General features: G+C 41.3%; 3 protein-coding genes across 3 annotated transcripts; all 3 read left to right on the top strand.

Annotated features, from left to right (window-relative positions):
• The first annotated feature begins 3208 nt into the window (after nt 1–3208).
• Nucleotides 3209–6117, top strand: LOC135236862 (olfactory receptor 10G4-like). Its single transcript, XM_064303443.1, has one exon. It carries the CDS (start codon nt 3209–3211, stop codon nt 4160–4162), a length of 954 nt encoding a protein of 317 aa, XP_064159513.1. The 3' UTR covers nt 4163–6117.
• A 2760-nt stretch (nt 6118–8877) lies between these two features.
• On the top strand, nt 8878–12657 carry LOC135236554 (olfactory receptor 2AT4-like). The gene has a single exon (XM_064303006.1). It carries the CDS (start codon nt 8926–8928, stop codon nt 9901–9903), a length of 978 nt encoding a protein of 325 aa, XP_064159076.1. The 5' UTR covers nt 8878–8925; the 3' UTR covers nt 9904–12657.
• Nucleotides 12658–15859: 3202 nt separating this feature from the next.
• LOC135236130 (olfactory receptor 2AT4-like) lies at nt 15860–17780 on the top strand. The gene has a single exon (XM_064302333.1). It carries the CDS (start codon nt 15990–15992, stop codon nt 16950–16952), a length of 963 nt encoding a protein of 320 aa, XP_064158403.1. The 5' UTR covers nt 15860–15989; the 3' UTR covers nt 16953–17780.
• The last annotated feature ends 2138 nt before the right edge of the window (nt 17781–19918 follow it).

Below are 19918 nucleotides of genomic sequence, written 5' to 3'. Positions count from 1 at the left end.
CAGGTGAAAACCTAGTATATGGCTGGACCGGCCGACCAATGGTGTAACTTCATAACTCGGCCGACCAATGGTGTAACTTCATCACTCAGTCACAGACATTCGCGTTTGTAGGGCTGGCCCCGCTGTTGCGGTCCAGCCAAAAAGTAACCTGTGTTGCAAGTATAGGGTCCCTGGAATGTCACTTATTGACAGAATAAACTATGATCTTGTTGATAGATTGATTGATTATAGGCTATCTTAAAATCACCTCAGTCACTGCTTACCTTATTATGACTGACATGTTTTACTGGTACAGTCTAACCCGCACATTGCAGCATTTTTTCAATTGGAATTGTCTAAACTTATTGCAAGTGGGTAACTATGGAGAGTCTGAATGTTGTAGAGAGATACACACATTTGTCAATAATACTAATCTCTCTCCATAGGAAACCTCCTCCATAGCGGTTAACCTATGTAAATTTCCATGAGGATGATTATTAACCACACAAACCTGTTTAGATCACAACAGAGAGACAGGCCCAGGCTGGTTCATTTTGACGATTAGTTTTCAATGCCGCATTCATTCCAGAATACCGCCGCAAAACTGGAGAAATCGGCTCCAAATAGTTACTAAATAATTGTTTAGTTAGCTGTTTGGTTCTTAGTGGATGGGTTGTTTGGTCATTTAACATTTGAGTACATTTCATACGTTGGTTATAGGCTGTGTGAACAAAGCAGGCTTGACCTATTTAGCCAACATGCTAGAAATTTTACCCCCTTCAGTAAATAGGCCGATATCAATACGATACTTTTCATCATCAAGCTACATAGTCAAGCAACACTTAGCATGAGATGTGAAGTCTGTCCTCAGAAATATTACACACATCAGGCATTTGAAACCATTTTATGATTATGCATCTGATAACTACACAATAGCAATTGCAACTAGTTAGCTAAGCTAGCATACTGTTAGCTAACATTATGTAGCTAGTGCGCTACTTAACTCTAGGTTATTTGCGAGCTAACTTATGTAGCTCAGTGGTTTGAAGACGAAACTGAAACTACAATGGGGCTAGAACTTGTCATGATGAAACTGGGACACAACTACGGTCGTCCCGTGATCCTGTTACAAATATCATAAGTTTTATTCTTAATCAATCAGAGATCAGTGTGCCTAGTCAAAGCAATTGGACTTGTGGTTTTTGATCATGTTTTTCTCTTTTCGGTTCAGTCTAGAATATTTTTGGATCCAGGAAACACACATTATTGCCTGCGTCTATTGTATACCATAGTGTGAGCTTTTGGCACTGAATTCACGCTGGTGTGAGCTTGATGAATTTGTACAGCACTCATAGGAAATTCACGGCAGAGTTATTCGATAATACTATTTCCAGGCTGTGGGAGCCATCTTGTGATGGCGCCACTTGGAAAGTACCAGATTAAATAGGGCTGATGGAACTCCATGACCACGGTTCCTTCCTAGTTCTTACACCATTCTATGAGGCTACCCTATACCAAAAATAATATACAGGTGATTTGTCCTACTGATAGGTTTGCCATGATAGAATACATTTTTAAAAAGTCTGAACTAAGGATAGTTGGACTGAAAGGTGGCCAAATAAAAGATGGGGAAACTACCCTATAAAAAATAGGGAAATGGGTAACATTTGGTAGCTAGCTAACTTTGCTAGATTCCCCGTATTTCATTGGGCTACCTTTCTGTCCAAACGATTTATCCATAGTATGTTGAACAAAATGAGGTCCATCTTGCCTCCTTGGAAGAAGGAGAAAGGTGCGATTAAATTGTTCTATCGTGGCAAACCTGTCGGATCAGACAACACTTCCTGAAATCTCCTGCATCCCAAATCTAGACACGACCGTGATACAACCAACCATGTGATATTTGGACTAACTGCAGACAGGGGTAGGTCTGCAAACTGGTTGGATGTTTACAAACTGTTTGTGAACAGGTCGGGCTGGGGGTTTGAACGTAGGACGGAGTGTAGCACAGTGGGTAAGGAACTAGACTTGTAACCGAAAGGTCGCAGGTTCGATTCCCGGGAAAGGACACTGCCGTTGTACCCTTGAGCAAGATACTTAACCTGCATTGCTTCAGTATATATCCAGCTGTATAAAATGGATACAATGTAAAAATGCTATGTAAAAGTTGTGTAAGTCGCTCTGGATAAGAGCGTCTGCTAAATGCCTGTAATGTAATGTAATGTAATGAATCGTCTGAACTCAAAAGACTAATAAAAATAGCTTATTGGCCTTGTCAACCTGTTGTGTGGGTTCCACAGACATGTATAGATCCAGTTTAGGAATAGAGGATAGTTTGTGAATTTTTGGACCAAAAAGGCTGTGGTTTGGTATCTCCTTTCATTCATTTCTTGCGTGGCTGCCCATGTCTGTAACCGTTGTTAATTGTTTTAAGGTAGTTGAACCTCGTCTTTAGATTAGATGTGAATATTTGTTGTAACTAAATAAATTTCTGAACTTTCACGTGGTTGTGAGTTGTGCAATTTGGGAAAAGGTTGATCCAACAGTTTGCTTTGCGTACCAGTGAATTTGGCGATTTAATGGATAATTGATATCCTTGATAATAATTACCAAATGAAATCAAATAAATATATTTTACATGTTAGATAAGTGAGGCATTATAAAACTGCTGGATTCGAAAAATTAAACATATTTCAATTAATCCTCACCTTGCTGACAGAAGAAACCAAGTCATTGTTAAAAATAGAAGAAAGGAATGGTCCAACACAGCGTCCTTGAAGTCTTGCATCACTGCAGGTGCTATCTTTGAGTACAATTAAGACTGCATACGTAATCCCCTAAAAGTAGTTGCATTAGCCAACGTCATGGGGGTATTCTTTTTTTTCTAGCCTCTGTGGCACCGATTCCTTGTGTCTTGTGTCGCTGTGGAGCATTCAGCCTATAAAACTGTGAGCACGGTAACTGAAGTTCAGATGCACCGAGCTCCACCCTGGTGAGTACATCTTCTTTCAGTTCCGATGTAAACTTGACCAATGTGACATTTTATTGTTGCTCTTCATACCTTCTATCGGTATCATTTAATTTTTTTACTGTTAAATTGGACTTGGCTTCATATGATCAAAGTATGTGCAGTGGTCTTCCTCGACAATGGTGAACATGTTAACAGTGAACATCTTGGCACTTACTATCTTTGTAAGTTCACTTTTCACCGTTTTTTTTTCTAGATAAAATGGAGACCCTCAATAAAACCGCGTTCGTGGCGTCCGAGTTCGTCATCGTCGGACTGGACGACGTGCCGCACCAGAAGCTGGTGGGAGCGGCCATACTCATCACCCTGTCTCTCATTCTGCTGGGCAGCTTCGCCAACATCGGCGTCATAACCCTCAGCAAGCCGCTGCACACCCCCATGTACTTTTTCATCTGCACGCTGGCGCTGGTGGACATCCTCTACACTAGCAGCATTAGCGTGACCATGCTTAATGTGCTACTGGGCGAGGACAGGACGGTGCCGTTCGGGCTGTGCATTTTACAGCACTTCCTGTTCCACTTGGGAACCACCATGGAGCCGTTCACCATTGCCCTGATGGCGTACGATCGCCTGGTCGCAATTTCCAACCCCCTCAGGTACCAGAGCATCCTCACGAACGCTCGTGTGTTTTCGCTCATCGCTTTCACCTGGGCAATCGGCTGTGCCGTCTCTGGGACGTTCACGGGATTCGTGGGCTACCTGCCCTTCTGCCGGACGAACGTGCTCCAGTATTGCTTTTGTGAATACGCGAGCCTGGTCAGGGCAGCCTGCGTGGATCCAGCTTACTACTTCAACACGGCGTCCGTCGTGTTCACCGTCGTGCTCGTCGGCAACTTTTTTCTGATCGTCTTCTCCTACGTGAAGATCGTGTACGAAGTGGTGAAGCTGTCCTCCGCCAAAGACCAGAGGAAAGTGTTCAACACTTGCTCCAGTCACCTGATAGTGGTGGTTTGCTTCTTCGTTCCCAAGTTCCTGCTGATCGTCGTCACCCGCGTCGGTCTCGTTCTCACCATCTCGACTCGGAACGGGCTCATCATCTGCTCCACGCTCGGCCCCTCGCTGGTCAACCCGTACATCTACTGCCTGAAAAACAAGGACATTCGGGGTCGCCTGCAGGGCGTGTTTAGGGGCTCTGTCATCTCACCCAAGTCTTAACAGGACACGTCCCCCAAGACCCCGTTTTTGTTTTTAAATGATCACCAGCAAATTTGCTTTATAATAACAGTGACAATTTTACCATTCGTCTCACACTCAGGCGCCCACATACATGCACACACACACACACACACACAGACCTGTGAGTCCCAGAGCTAGCTGGTAAGGTGCTCTGCTTGGTCAAAGAAAGTGAGGAAAAATATTTGAGCTGAAACTTTTCACATACGCAATTTAACACTAAAATGTGGTTATGCATCATATTCATTATATTTTTATATGTAAGTTTCACCATGCTGAAAATTGTTCATAATATTATTAAAGTATATAACAGATTATTATAAACATTTTATCCAACAGATTATTTGCTAAATGTGATTAAGGGGGAAAAAAACCTGACAAAATAAACAAACAAAAAGTCTATACATGTTGTCAAAACATGAGCTTTGAGTTTCAGAAAAATTATCATATTTATTTCTGTTTTTACTTAAATCATTTTTGAGATATGTATTTTTATTTTTTAGAAATAGTCTACATTCATATTTTAAAAACATGTTTGATTCAGTTTATGCATTTTCCTATTGCAGGTGGGGTTTGTGTTTGTTCTGTAATCTGATTTAAATTCTTTAGATTTTTGAATTTTGATTTCTGATTTCAGCTGTTTATAGTACTTGATGAAGAAATGGGAAAGAATATTGTCATTCAAGTACTGTAGTGCAACAAAAATTCTCAATTATTTACGGATATTACTATTACTAAAGCTATCATATAACAAAATTACCTGTCTCATCAGCATCTGTGATGCAAGCAAAAATATGTTGAAACAAGCCTTGAATTTGTGTTCAGAAGCAAATGGTGCTTTTTGTTTTGCCGACAATGTGAATCAGAAAAAACAGAAAGCACCGTTTTCTTTGGAACAGCATTTCAAGGCTTATCTCAATATGAAGTCATGCTTATGTCACGGTTTTTAAGTGCGCATTTTCCAACAAAAGGCCAACATAATAAAAGTGCAATAGCAATGTACAAAACAAGGTTTCCTCATTAGAAAACCCATTTTCAATAGAGCATGCAGCAAATTTAAAAAATAAAATAAAAATACGCCTCAGGAATAATTTATACTGGCGAATGGACTGGTGTCAAACCGGCAATTACCCAGTATTCGTATATTTGTGTTTTTCCTTCTTTAAAATGCAGCAGATTTGATATAAAACAACCGTTAATGTCTGTGGAGGGCATTTATTTTTTGTGTTGCCACATTTAATTAAAACTATCAGCTTTTTATGACTTTCATGTCACTAAGCCAAGCAAACAGCTAGGCAAACAGGCGTGCAGTACATTTTTCATCTCTGCACTTTCTGACTTTGCTGAGGCTGCATAGGCCAAAGCAATTAAAACATGTTAAGTCTTTGTTTTTTTGTTGTTGTTGACACAAAGATGCTGAACTGAAGCGGCGGGTCAACATGGATCCAGCATGAAAACCACCTGAGACCGTTCTGTAGCGCTTGGCCTACAGTCATTGGCTCCACACTCTTAACAAGCTGGGCTCTGTCAGTATTCTCCAAGGTCTTTGTTCTTTTTCCCCCCCGCTCTTCCTGTCAGTCCTGATGACAAGTCTTCCAGCACGAATGTTTGTATGGAGCTGGCACTAATCAGCGGTGTAATTAAGAGCTTCGTGGACACCCTACACCTGAGACTCTTTTTTAAAAAAATAAAAAAACAATGTAATTTGAGAGCTGAAAAAACCTGTAACAAATCTATTGTTACAAAAACACAGTGTGGAAGAAACATAATTTGTGTTAGATATATAGTTATGAATGATTGCCTCCTGTAATTTCTCGTTTACATGTTTGGAGTCAAACAATGATGTTGTATTTACTGGGCAACTTTCATATTTATGGACAAAAATACAATTTAACCTTTTTTGTTTTTTCAAATAAATGATGCATGCTAAGTATAAACTAGACATGCCCTTTCTATCTTTTGTTTTAAAGTAAGTTTCAAAATCCACTTTTTATTATCAGGAATGTCAGATGTGAAATAGATTGGAGTGAGTTTCAATGACAGGAAATCTGAAAAAGTATAATTAATCAGGACAGAGATATTTTCTGTTTTTATATATGTCACTGACTGACGATATATTGGATCATACGCATCAAATTTCCTGTTTCTTTTGTTACAAGCAAATGCACTGATGAGAGTGCTTTCCTCTTCCCAAAGAGGAAATCCCAACTGGGAGTACACACTTAGAAGAGGATCTCATGCTTGTCTGTGCTCTGTGTGTGAACTAAATGGAAGTTGCATGTCTGCCACAGATCTATGAATTTAACTGCATGGTCCAAATTGAGACAAAATGTTAAATATGGAACGCAAATTGGAAACACAGGCAGACAAACACATGGGTGCATGCGGTCTCTGTGTGTGTGTGTGTGTGTGTGTGTGTGTATATATATATATATAGTTTCATTTTGAATCCAATGTGCTGGACTACAGAGCCAAAACAAGACAGAGAGAGAGAGAGGCTATAGGCTGTATTTTTTTTTTTTGTAAAATGCGAATTGTCCCTTGGGTCACGGGTGTCATAAGGATAGAGTCACACCTCTGAAACTGGCCCTGCATAATGAGGCCTTCTTAAAAAGTGTTGTCAAAGCCAGCAGTTACACGACACCTGCCACTGCACACTGCACACTGTTCCTGCCCAGCCGGATTAATCTGGAAAGGAACTCCTCTCTTTCTGTGGTAAATGCATCTCTTAATTCTCAGTCCTCCCTATGCAAGTGCTTATGTTTACTTGTATTGTTACGATTTCAGTTTTATTAAAGCATTTTAATAAACAGTCAGAAGTTGTATGATCATGATTTTGTAGCTAGTCATGTAGCTAATGTGTAGTTACATTCTCAAATTTTAGGTACTTGACTAATGCTTGACAGTTTTTTGTTTGTTTGTTTTTTTTTTTTTTTTTAAAGATTGACTTCAGAGAACTATATTTAAGCTTTATGATGACTGTCCTTTTACCGGTATGCTTTTATGAGTGCTGAAACCAGGTGTCAAAACTTTCAACGTTTAACACTAGCTTGAGTCTGACTTTGGATCAGAAAATCTAAGTGAATTTAATATATGTTTTTTTTTTTTTGTAACACTGAAATATGACCCATCTGATTTTCAGGTCCTTGATTAACGTCTGGTCATTCACAATCCTGTGTATGCACACATACATCCGACAGAATATGGCCACAGACATCAGCTAATTACTAGTAAATTCTGATAAGAGTTTGGTTACTCTCTTTTCGTTTGGGAAATTTCCATCTGGCCGGGGGATAAAGACATGCACAGGGAAGAACAGGTTGAATTTTGTGAACCTTCTGCAGTAAATCCAATGCCTGATTTCAATGCCAAACTCTCCACTGGTAACTTCCACTTCGTTAGCCAGTGGAAGTACACCGCCACTATACTAGTGAGCACATTGTATGTAACGTTATGAAAATATGTGTATTTTTTTATGAATACATTTTTATTTCATAGCAAAATACTTAAATGTCGATAATCTTACAGCGGTTTGCTCTCTAGCGACCCTGCCATCGTTATTCTTTACATTTCATACTCAACCTGATCATCACTTCCGACCGACCTCGTCGCCCACCTCATAGCTACTATGGATCACTTTGTGATTAGAAATCCAGTGAGGCCACAATCTTCTCCTCCACCATGTGTAGTTTTTACTGGTATTGATGCCAATTGCCCATATATATATATATATATATATACTACTGTTTTCCACAAAACTGAAATGTTATTTTGTATATTTCAGTTTATTTTTAAAATGCCCCTGATTGCAGTCAGTGGGGGCAAAAACTGCCCCCTTTAAAAAAAATGTTATGTTTCCTATCCTGATTAGAAGGACCAAATACATTGATCGCTTTCTACTATATCGGATCGTATCGTAGCAAAATTCGTGACAATTTGTGGCAAATACCGAACCATTGCCCGAAGTATCAAAGTCATACCCTACCGTCGTGAAGCCTGAGGTGCACACGCCTAGTGAGCACTTTCACACTTTTTCATTACTGTGCTCTCATTGGGTCCTCTGCTCAGATCTGTCCAGCAATCAGGCTGCTTGTTGTTGTACTGTATGCATCAGTCCTTCAGTGCTTCTTTTTGTAGACACTGATATCTTGGGTATAATAGCCATTTTTGTCTTCCATTCAAATAATGAAAAGTAGCCTAACATAATGCTGTTATATCAGATGAAAGATGTGACGGACTTCGTTGTAAAAATTTACGTTTGAAGGAGAGAAAACACACACAGGAACTCTTAAGTGTATTGAGGGTGGATGGTTACTGGCCTATATCAGCAACACAGATGATGTGTAATGCGGATCCCGTCATTGCACTGGGTCCTCAGTCATTACTGAAAATGTTACATAGGTAACATAAAGGCCGGTTAGATTTGCCAATTTAATACAGCTTACTGCAATTGTAAGCTACTTTAAATATAAAAAACATTTTTTTTATTATTTGAAAATGCACCATTGTATTAGCATGTTGAATAACATGGACGACCCACAATGAAAAGTAAAGGTCGTTCCAGTCAAATAGAAGAAAAAAGAGGATTCCTAAATAAAATTAGAATTGAAAGTCTGTTTGTTGTTGTTGTTGTTGTTGTTTTTCTCTTTTTTACATTCTGCTGTAAATTAATTCTGCCACCTCTCTGCAGTAGCATCATCGTTCAGTTCTCCAGGTGGGGCCTTCTCAGAGGACTGCGGCTCACCATGTCAGAGGGAAACGGCAGCGCAGTGACTGAGTTCGACATCGTGGGCTTCCCTGGACTCCACCCCGAGTACTACGGCCTGGCGTCCGCAGTCATGTTCCTGGTGTACGTCTGCACTCTGCTGGGAAATGCGGTCTTTCTCCTGCTGTTCGCCAAGGACCACAGTCTCCACAAACCCATGTACCTCATCATTCTGAACTTGGTCGTGTCGGACATTCTGTTCAGCACCACCACCCTGCCCAAGATCATCGCCAGGTACTGGTTTGGGGCGGGAACCATTTCATTCATGGCCTGCTTCGTCCAGATGTACCTTGTGCACTATTTCGGAAGCGTCAACTCCTTCGTGTTGTTCATAATGGCCCTGGATCGGTACGCGGCGATATGCCACCCTCTCAGGTACCCCATGATCATGACGAACTTCAACGTGTGCGTTCTCTGCGCCACCGCCTGGATCATCTCGAAGGCCGTCCCCCTGATGATGGTGATCAGGGCGTACCCACTGCCTTACTGCGCCTCGAACAAGATAGAGCAGTGCTACTGCGATCACATCGCAATCACAACGCTGGCGTGCACCGACAGGGCTCCATACGGCTTCCCGGCCTTCATTGGCGCCATGGTGGTGCTGCTCGTGCCGCTGGGGTTCATCGTCTTCTCCTACATCTCCATCATCGTGGCCGTGCTCCAGATCGCCAGCACCGAGGGCCGCCTCAAAATGCTGTCCACCTGCAGCGCCCAGCTCATCATCATCGCCCTCTACTACCTGCCCCGGTGCTTCGTCTACCTGGCCAGCAACGTGGGCATCAGGTTCAGCAAGGACCTGCGCATCGTCATCATCATGCTGTACAGCCTGCTCCCGCCCATGATAAACCCGCTCATATACTGCTTGAGGACTACGGAGGTGAAGCAGGTCTTGCTGAAAAAATTCAGGGGACAGAGGGTGCACGTGCAGAGACCAAATATCTCTACTCTTTGCAACTAAATCAACGGAATTCGATTATTTAGATATTCACTGTGTCTTTTTTTTCCCTCAGAAAAGGTCAATATATGCCATTTTGCAGGTTGGAGAAACTACTACTGCCAAATTGTGCAGTACTTTGAAGCGGGCACAACTGCAGCAGTTTCCACAAGGAGGGGACTTTTATTGTTAGTTCCCTAGCAACGTTTTACATCCCGTCACAAGGATGCATCACTTAAATATGAATAAAACTCATCAGAAGACATCTTCTCTGTGTACCCAATGTGAATTCTATTGAGAAAAGAAAATATTTTCATTCAATTCAGAGAACATGTAAATGTTTTAATGTGTGCATTTTGAACTTATTGGGTTAAAGGGTGTAGGCCTACTCATTACATCAAGACACAGTATGTGTCTTTGAAACCAAATGTAAGGAGTAAAAGAAAACACAAACATCGTAGTGCTGTCTTAAGATATAAATTAATACAGAATTTTAAGTTGTCAATTCTTCATCGAGTAATGTGATGTCATCACAAATGGAACATGCAAAGTGGGGACTACAAGATCCCATTTTGTTCCAACAGCTACCAACATCATTTGACATTGCTGCTTTTTATGAAGCAAAAATGTCAAATGAAGAAGCCAAAGAAAAGTTATAAAAAACATTTAAAATATTTTAAATAACTCTAACCTATCATATATGTAATTCATCTGGTTGGTTTCACAAGTATCATATGATGCAAAAACATGAAAGGCTGTGATGTTTGTTAATCACCATCTGATGAAACATTTACCAAAAGAGGCCTTTACAAAAAAATAGGCTATTGATGGCTGTAGATTATGACATATACTTGGCTTAAAAATAGTGCTCTTTATTTTAATAAATAGGTACAGTAATTTTACAGCTACTATAAGCTAGATGGCACATTATTGAACTCAATAAGTCAAGAAATGGAACTTATTCCCTGGTGGAATAAGGAGCTAGCTACAATTCAATTGAGTGGACACCAGACTGTAGCATTCAGTCCGCTGGAGAAGCGGATTGGTCTCAGCTGCGCCGGCTGGTGGAGAGAGCACACGCACCTGGGCCGCGTTAGCTAATCAGCCCAGGTGCTTAAAGGTGTGGTCCTCGCCACAGTTTGGGCTTGAGACCGAGAGCACACACTGAGAGAGCGAGTCTGTTTCAGTTTTGTTTGGTTTTTTGTTTTAGTTTTAGTTTTGTTGGTCAGAGAACTTTGAGACAGAGAAAGCAGACTGCCGCTGAAAAGCTGGAGGAGCTGGTCAGGTGAAAATCTGGCCAGCGGCGAGCCAAAAAACTGTTGCTCGATTTTGCTTTCTTTGATATTTTGATTCGGTTTAGTTTATTGTTTTGCCTGGAACCTGTGAGGGGGAAGGGTGAAGCCGTTCATTTATTTGTTTTTTTGTGTTGGTGTGGGGGCTCTCTCTCTCTCTCTCTCTCTCTCTCTCTCCATGCGGCAAACACCAATGTTTTGCGAAACTGCCGCATCACTCCCCTGGGGTGTCACACACCAGCGTATGACACGTACATTTTTCCTCTTGGCTATTTTTCTACATGGGTCTGGCCCTTCATTTTGTGTCAGTATTATTACTGCAGATAATGTTTTGCAGTTGGCCTGTTTTTTTAAGAATATACATTTTATAACCACATCTTGTTGGGTTTTTTTTTTTTTTTTTTGGGGGGGGTGGGGGCACTCATAATTTTGGGGTCTTGAGCAGTGACCCTCCAGTTAAGCATCTGCCTGTTTCCTGTCAGTGAGACAACTTTTCCTCTTTGTCGGTGTAGTTTATTCGCTTTGGGCAAATGCAGTCTAAATTTTGCCACGTTAAATAATTTTGGCTTTTTGTGACCGTTGCACCTCATGAATTCAGTTCCCAACTTTCTGCTCTCTTTTGCCTCATGTTGTTTTGGAGACTCTCATATCTCAAGTTCTATACCCAAGTATGATATTGTCAGACTTTTTACAGATGACTCAAACTGCCTTTTGCCATTCAGCTTCATACAAATACCCTGTGTAGGCTTAGCTGGCTTTCTATCTGATTTAGTCAGCAATTCTGCAGTTACAGCCTACTAATTGTAATAATGGTGTGTGCAGTTTTTTGATACATGTAAAATAGGCCTACATGCAAACTTACTAATCTGTATTATTTAACAATCTTCAAATAAAATGTAATGCAAAAATGAACACAACAATGTATCTTTATTCACTTTTTGTGATAATGATGATAATTACATTTTCTTTTTCTCTGTGAGGAGAAATATTAGTAGTCCATACAGTGGTATTACACATCAGCATGTCATAGCTCACTCTTAAACTGCTTGAATAAATTTATAGTGAAAAACGAAAGTGTGCTTAATTTTTATTTGCACAGCAGCCAATAAAATATCATTGACTCGAAAGAGAAATCCCCCTTCGCACTGTTCAAATGTTCACAAGCGTCTGACTTCAAAAAGAATTAGGTGCTATGTTGACACAATTGTCATAAAATCAGGACAGTTGTCATGTGCTCAAGGTGAAAGAGATTTGGGGAATAGCTAATACTATACACATTATGTTAAAGAAGCAAAGGCAGTGTATATTTTAAAAAAATACTTATTTTACAGCCACATGAGCCTGTGCTAGGTGTGTCATTAGCCAACAACCTGTGTCTGTAATGTTCTAACTATAGAGAGGCCGTGTTTTTTTTGTTTTTTTTACTATGTACTACCGTTACGCTCATGGTCAGTGTCATCAGCCGTATCCAGCGTTACAGCATTGATTCCCGCACCAGCAGCAGAAATGGTAATCATAAAGATCTGCTTTTCATATGTAATGTAACGATCCTTCATTCGAGTTAGAAAACCATTGGGGGAAGTTTTATTTTTCCTTCAAAGATCTGATATTCCCCATTCACTTTAATGGGAGTTCCAGTGTTTTGCCCTCAGCATGCGCAGTACAGGCTTACTTCTGGGACTTCACAAGCATAGGTTCGCTGAAGGTTGTGCTTGTCTCTCTGGTTAAACATGCACGTCTATGGATTATACACAGTAGAGGTCATTAATTCCTCACACGGCCCACACACCATTCAACATTCAGTGCCTGTGTGTGTGTGTGTGTGTGTGTGTGTGGTGTGTGTGTGTCTGTGTGTGTGTAGCCTCACCCAGTGTGCAGACAGGCGTGGAGCAGGCCTGTTTCAGGGGGAGTAGTCTCCAGGGGAGTTCCTGCTGACATCAGCAGGGACGAGGTGGCCTGGAGTGCTAGGGACCAATGTGAGATCTTCTCACGGGGCCCAAAAATCCCCAGTGGTGCCCCCCCCCCGTGAGCAGGGTTGCCTCTCTGCTTTGGATCATGTCCCTGAGGGCCTCCCTGGAGGCCCAGGTTAATCACCATTACACGGCAGGCTTGTTTCTGGGGATCTCGGGACGGCGTTCAGCTACGGCGTACATGTTTGTTGATTCTGATGCCGGACCGTCGTCTGCATCGCAGGTCAAACCCCAAGGGCACTTTGTAGGAGGCGTGAACAGGGATGATGACTGTGTGTCACAGTGTTGTGCATAGATAAAAATGGACATCTGTCAATGCAAAGCACTGTTTAATTGGAGTGATTCATTTATTAAAATACAAAACTACTAATTAAAATCAAAATAAAAAAATAAATAAACAGAAGGTGAAAAGTGTTTATTTATCTTAATGTCTGATAATGACATATTTAGTCATATACCCGCTTGCCAGTGCCGATGTAAGACCAGTGAGACCTGGCTTCTGGCTGGTCACAGATCACAGCTGGTTAAAGATACAAAAACATTTGTTGAGAAATGAGGTCATTCAGGCAACATTTCCCAAGTGACACTGGGAAATCTTCTTGTTACTTCTTGTTACTTTTAGAACTGGACTGAAAAAAGATTTCAGTTAATAGGAGTACAAAAATGTCCAAATGTCATGAATTATTTTGAAGGAATTATGAATACGACATTAATCTCTCCATTGACCTTCTAATTTTTTGATCTGAAAATTGTGCCAATCCAGAAGGGGACGACAACAGTACTTCTGAGGCCCATTGTGGTTTCTTTGAAATTTCCAGGGCTGGACCTGGACCTAGAATGTAGCTTTGGCCCCAAATTGCACCAACATTTTATTTATTTATTCATTCATTTTATTTTATTTTATTATTTTTTTTTTTTTTTAAACTTCAGTTATGTGGCCCATATTCCATTGGTTGCCCTTCACTTTCCCATGAAAGTGAGAGTTTAGGTGCCTTTAATCTGCCTTACATCCCAGTTGCTACTGAAATGTGTACCGCTGGTTAGGAGAAAAGGTCCTGTTCTGGTGCCAGGAAGAGTTGTGGTCCCGGGCAGCCACCTGCCTAGACATGGATGGCCAGCTTGAATCGTATCTTGCAGGTTCTCATTAGCTTTGTTTTGCTGCTGGTTGTGTGCTTACTGAGTCTTAGTTTGGCTGCCAGTTTTCATTTTGTGTTTTATTGTTTTGTTTTGCGTTCTTTTTGCTTAATAAACAGATAATGGCCCAGTTGCCATTTTCCTTGTTGTACAGGAGTCACTTTCTTGAAATAAAAAAAAGCACTAATTGGGCAAAGTGCTCTTCCCATTGTAGTCACAAGTATTTCATGTTACCAACATGGCAGCATTGGGTCGTGTGTCACAGAATCTTTCATTCCACCGGTGTGTGTCAAATTCTTTCACGTTGCTGTGTAATTATTAGGTGATGGTTTAATGGTCTATAATTAGACCATAAGATGTCTCATGTCGGGACAGAGGAACAGACTTCAGCTGTTCCTGCATGAACTTATCAGGAAATGTAATTAAAATATGAAGTGCTCAATAATTAAGAGCAGAAGTTTGAATGAAATCCAGAAACAGATTTGGCCCTCCTTGCCCACACCTGTGCACCATACAAATCTTTTTCTTTTTTTTTTTTGGGTTCATGTGCCCTACAACTCAAAGTTTCCAAGCCAATAAACCAAGTATATAATTAATTACAGTAAAATACATAATTTGTGCATAAATACCACAATTTAACATTGTAGCCAAAATTACTATACTACCTTTGCATAACTATATATAATTTTTGAAGAGAACTGGATGAATCTGAGCAAGCTTTGTGCAAATTGATCAATCACTCTAGGAGATGTGGTTTATGTGTTTTAAATGTATTCAAAATAGTGAAAATTAGTTGCAACAGTACAAAAGACAAATGCTTGTTGCTTGTGAGAAGTGCAATCTGATGGCATTGGTCTGTGTGTATGGCAATGTGGCCAAGTATGATGGGTGTTTAAATATTGAAAATTATATTCGTTGCTATAGCACCAATCAGTCCGCTCCAAACTTTCAATCAGCACCGAACTTTCTCCCACAATCATCCACGTAACCCTCTACCATACCATATACCACATTTTTATATTTTTTATTCAATTGACACATTAAAGTTTAGTTTTATTCAGATTGATGTGCCCTATAAATCAGTACAGATTTCAAGCCAATAAACCAAGTTTAGAATTAAAGTGATTGGTATAACTTGTATAAGAACAATGATTTAATTTTACACTGCAGTTACAAAAACCCTTAGATCTTAATTATTCCTCTGGTGTGTCTGTGCTCAGTAGAGACTATCCGTGGTTACAAGTCTGTCTCTTTGGTCAGGGGAGCAAAAGGGACTATAAATATGCAGTGCATGTAAACACGTTGGATTGTACACTGGGTCTAGCTGTCCTCACAAGTAAGTACTAACTGAGGAAAAGGCATAGCATATTTATGAAATTCAATTATGGCTATGGATTATTAGCATTTGTAAAAAACAATAGTTCTTAAATGTGCGTATGTATGTTTGACTGGTTAGTTCATTCCCTGTCAATTGTGGTCAGCTGGGGCTAAATGTTGAATGGTAGGTATTGCAAATGCTATGGAGTCTCTTTGATTTATATGAAAATGTTTAATGTTTTATGTAAATAACACCGATTCCAATGGTTCCTTGATATTTACAAAGGTTTCATTGTATAAATTGTTTGAGTGTTTTGAAGTTAAGTTTTTTGACATTTTAGTATTGTCAAAAACACAGTTCTCCAGGTGGGGCATTTTCAGTGGACTTTGGCTCACCATGTCAGAGGGAAACGGCAGCGCAGTGACTGAGTTTGACATCGTGGGCTTCCCTGGACTCCACCCCGAGTACTACGGCCTGGCGTCCGCAGTCATGTTCCTGGTGTACGTCTGCACTCTGCTGGGAAATGCGGTCTTTCTCCTGCTGTTCGCCAAGGACCGCAGTCTCCACAAACCCATGTACCTCATCATTCTGAACTTGGTCGTGCTGGACCTTCTGTTCAGCACCACCACTCTGCCCAAGATCATTGCCAGGTACTGGTTTCAGGCAGGAGCCATTTCATTCATGGCCTGCTTCGTCCAGATGTTCTTTGTGCACTATTTCGGAACTATAGTTTCCGTTATACTGTTGTTGATGGCTCTGGATCGGTACGTGGCGATATGCCACCCTCTCAGGTACCCCATGATCATGACGAACTTCAACCTGTGCGTTCTCTGCGCCACCGCCTGGACTATCTCAATGCCCGCTTGCCTGATGATGGTGATCAGGGCCTACCCACTGCCTTACTGCGCCTCGAACAAGATAGAGCAGTGCTACTGCGATCACATCGCAATCACAACGCTGGCGTGCACCGACAGGGCTCCATACGGCTTCCCGGCCTTCATCCTCGCCATGCTGGGGCTGCTGGGGCCCCTGGCCTTCATCGTGTTCTCCTACGGCTCCATCGTGGTGGCCGTGCTCCAGATCGCCAGCACCGAGGGCCGCCTCAAAATGCTGTCCACCTGCAGCGCCCAGCTCATCATCATCGCCCTCTACTACCTGCCCCGGTGCTTCGTCTACCTGGCCAGCAACGTGGGCATCAGGTTCAGCAAGGACCTGCGCATCGTCATCATCATGCTGTACAGCCTGCTCCCGCCCATGATAAACCCGCTCATATACTGCTTGAGGACTAATGAATTTAAAGTTAGCTTGGTAAAAATATTTAAGAGAGCTAATGTTGATGTTTTCAAAGGGGTGGCCTAGGGAACCAACACGATGGCAAGAACACACAAATTATTTTTCTTATTCTACACTGACAGTGCTGGTTAACCAGCCGTGCTTGTGCCTTGAAGTGTCCCTTGTGCAAGGAAATGTCTCACAACGATTAGAACTGACTTTGCTCTTGAAAACATACATCATATTTAATCAGGGCTACTGAATGCTCATTCTGGTGGCATAAGAAAGAAAGCATAACCGTTTGGAGGAAAAGTTTTTTAGAATACAGTTTGTTCACTGTCGTTTTAAAGCACGGTTGGTGTCCGCATCTGTAGCATTCGGTCCGGTGGAACGGATTTTTTCTCGGTCGCGCCTGTTGGTGGAGAGAGCACACGCACCTGGGCCGCGTTAGCCAATCAGCCCAGGTGCTTAAAGGTGTGTTCCTCTCCACAGTACGGGGCCTGAAACCGTGAGCACACACAGAGAGAGCGAGTCTGTTTGAGTTTCGTCTCTCCCCCAGGAAAAATACGAAGAAAGAGAATGGTCAGCTGAAACGTTGGCCATCCGAGAAGAGCTTTCGCTGGGTTTTACTTCCTTTTGCCTCCGTTATTTTAGTTTGTTGTTTTAATTTATTGTTTTCACCCGAAACCCGTGAGAGAGAAGGGTGAATGTATTTGTTTATTTTATTTTGTGTTGGTGTGGGTTCTCTCTCTCTCTCTCTCTCTCTCTCATACACACGCACACACAGTCTCTCTTTCAGACTCTCTCTCTCTCTCTCTCTCTCTCTCAGGGGTGTCACACCAGTGTGTGACAGAATCATTATGTGGGCAGAGCAAAACAAAAAATGTTTAATCCACCATATTGTACATTATATGCAAAGTGAAATAAAAAATAAAAAACACACTTGTTGCAGCTGTTTAATCTTAAAAAGAACAGTTACTCTTCACTATTCCCCATGGTGAGTGGGGAATTATAATTAACCTTAGCAGTAATTCCTTTCCCTCTTGTGGCAAGTTCTGGAAGCACAGAAAGGCACAGGACCTGGAGTCATCCTCTGAGATCTGTGAAGTCATTCCACCATTTTATTTCACACGGCAGCCCACCAGCTGAGCTGCACATTCCACACAGCCGCTGGCAGGCTGACGGTGCCTTCTAGACTAGAGCAATGAGGTCATTGCCTGGCCAGAATTTTTTTGTTTTGGGGAGCATAAGCTCAAAATTTAAAATAAACTAAAAAAATATAATAAAAATCGCTGCAGCATAAAGGACACTTTGCTGCCTCAGGGCGGATGAGGGGGCATGCGCTTCGGCAGATGTTGGCTATCCAGCTGTGCACATGCCAAGGTCACATTGTGCCGTTTGTAATAAGGCAAGAAAAGCCTTACTAACTGAATCCCTCCCTCCCTGGGTGACACTGGCCAGCGATGCATTCCACTGTGGGCCAGATGGCCAGGAAGTGGCTCTGGAATGTGTTCCACATTGCAAGAATCATAAGACTAATTTCTGCAAAATTCCTTTCAACTTCATGTTTGAATTTTGTCGTTAATGTGGTGCATTACTGACCCAGCTCCTTTGTTTCCCCTGACTTTTGAAGTTGTCGAACAAAATTTTGATTTGTGTCGCTGCAAAATGAGACGTCAAAGGGAAGCAATGTGTTTGAGGGAGCAATTTTAATTTGTGGTTTTTGTCCAGGCTGCTTCACAGTCAAGAAAATCATGTTTAATTTGAAGCATATTGTAGTATTTCTCATATTGCTTTCACTTGCATATACAAGCATCCTGTATAAATATTGCTAATGGGATGCTATATAAAATGCATTAAATATGCAAATAACCTTTTTGCTATTTTTTGTGAATACATACAGAAGTTTTTCTACAAGTGATCCTTGAGACTTGCCTTACTACACGTAAGCAAGCAGTAAAAGTGCTGCATTCGTTGTACAGGCATTCAGCAGCCAGGGAATTGTAATACATATGTATGGCCACAAGATGGAGGCAAAATCTAATTTTTTACAAACTTATCTTTGTCTCCTCACTTGCACTGGTGTGAAATGTGGCATTTATTCAGTACTTTTTTATCAACTATTTTACTATGAAAACCGCATAGAGAAATATAACGCAAAGTTGCAAAGACAAAGCCAATTAGGGAAAATGATAAATGAATATAAATATTATATAGTTGTGTAAACAAATAATAATAATAATAATTATTATTATTATTATTATTATTATTATATTGGGGTAAAAACAGGAGAATTTCTTTATTCTAATTTTATACAACTATCTTGAACACCCTTAATACAGACCTTAAAACAGTGTTTGTGCAGTTGGCCGGAAGGATGGTATTTTTAATTGACTGGACACAACGTGTCTGAGCTGCTGTTGTAGTTCAGGACCTCTCACTGCAGCGTCAGTTTGCCGGTTGTGGCCACTCACTCACTCACGAACGGAAGCCACAGCGCTCTGTTCCAGAGTCCGGGGTTGGCAGCTGAAGCGTGACAGAAATAAGGGTCGTTCCTGTCAAACATGGCAGCAGTGTGGTGCAGTTAGGACAGGGGGGTTATGCAACCCTGGCCCTGCACAGCCACAGGCTCTGCTGGTATTCATTGTTACTCTGCACTTAACTGTAATCAGCTGCTCTAATTGATTTATTAACTCACGTCTCCTGGTTACTCAGGTCAGAACTGGCTGCCGATTTTAAGGTGAAAACAGAAGGCAGCAGAGTTTATGGCTCTCCGGGACCAAGCAGGCAGACTCCTGAGTTAGGTTGAATTGTAAGTGCGAGGTTGCGGGTTCAAATCCTGAGTGGGTGGGTCGTGAGCAAGGCACAGGAATACTCAGTTGTACAGAATTGCTTCAGGAAAAAATATTCAGATTTATGAATGAACGAAAGGCAATATTTACATGTTCACTGCAAGATACTCCAGCTCAGATCGCACAAATCCCAGATGCCGTCTCACAGAAGAAACATTTCACATTCAGAAACTGCAGACTGTTCTCTTCAAACTGAGAGAA

This window comes from Anguilla rostrata, chromosome 12, assembly GCF_018555375.3.
Source record: "Anguilla rostrata isolate EN2019 chromosome 12, ASM1855537v3, whole genome shotgun sequence".
Classification (NCBI taxonomy): Eukaryota; Metazoa; Chordata; class Actinopteri; order Anguilliformes; family Anguillidae; genus Anguilla; species Anguilla rostrata.
This window is presented reverse-complemented; position numbering and strand designations above follow the sequence as displayed.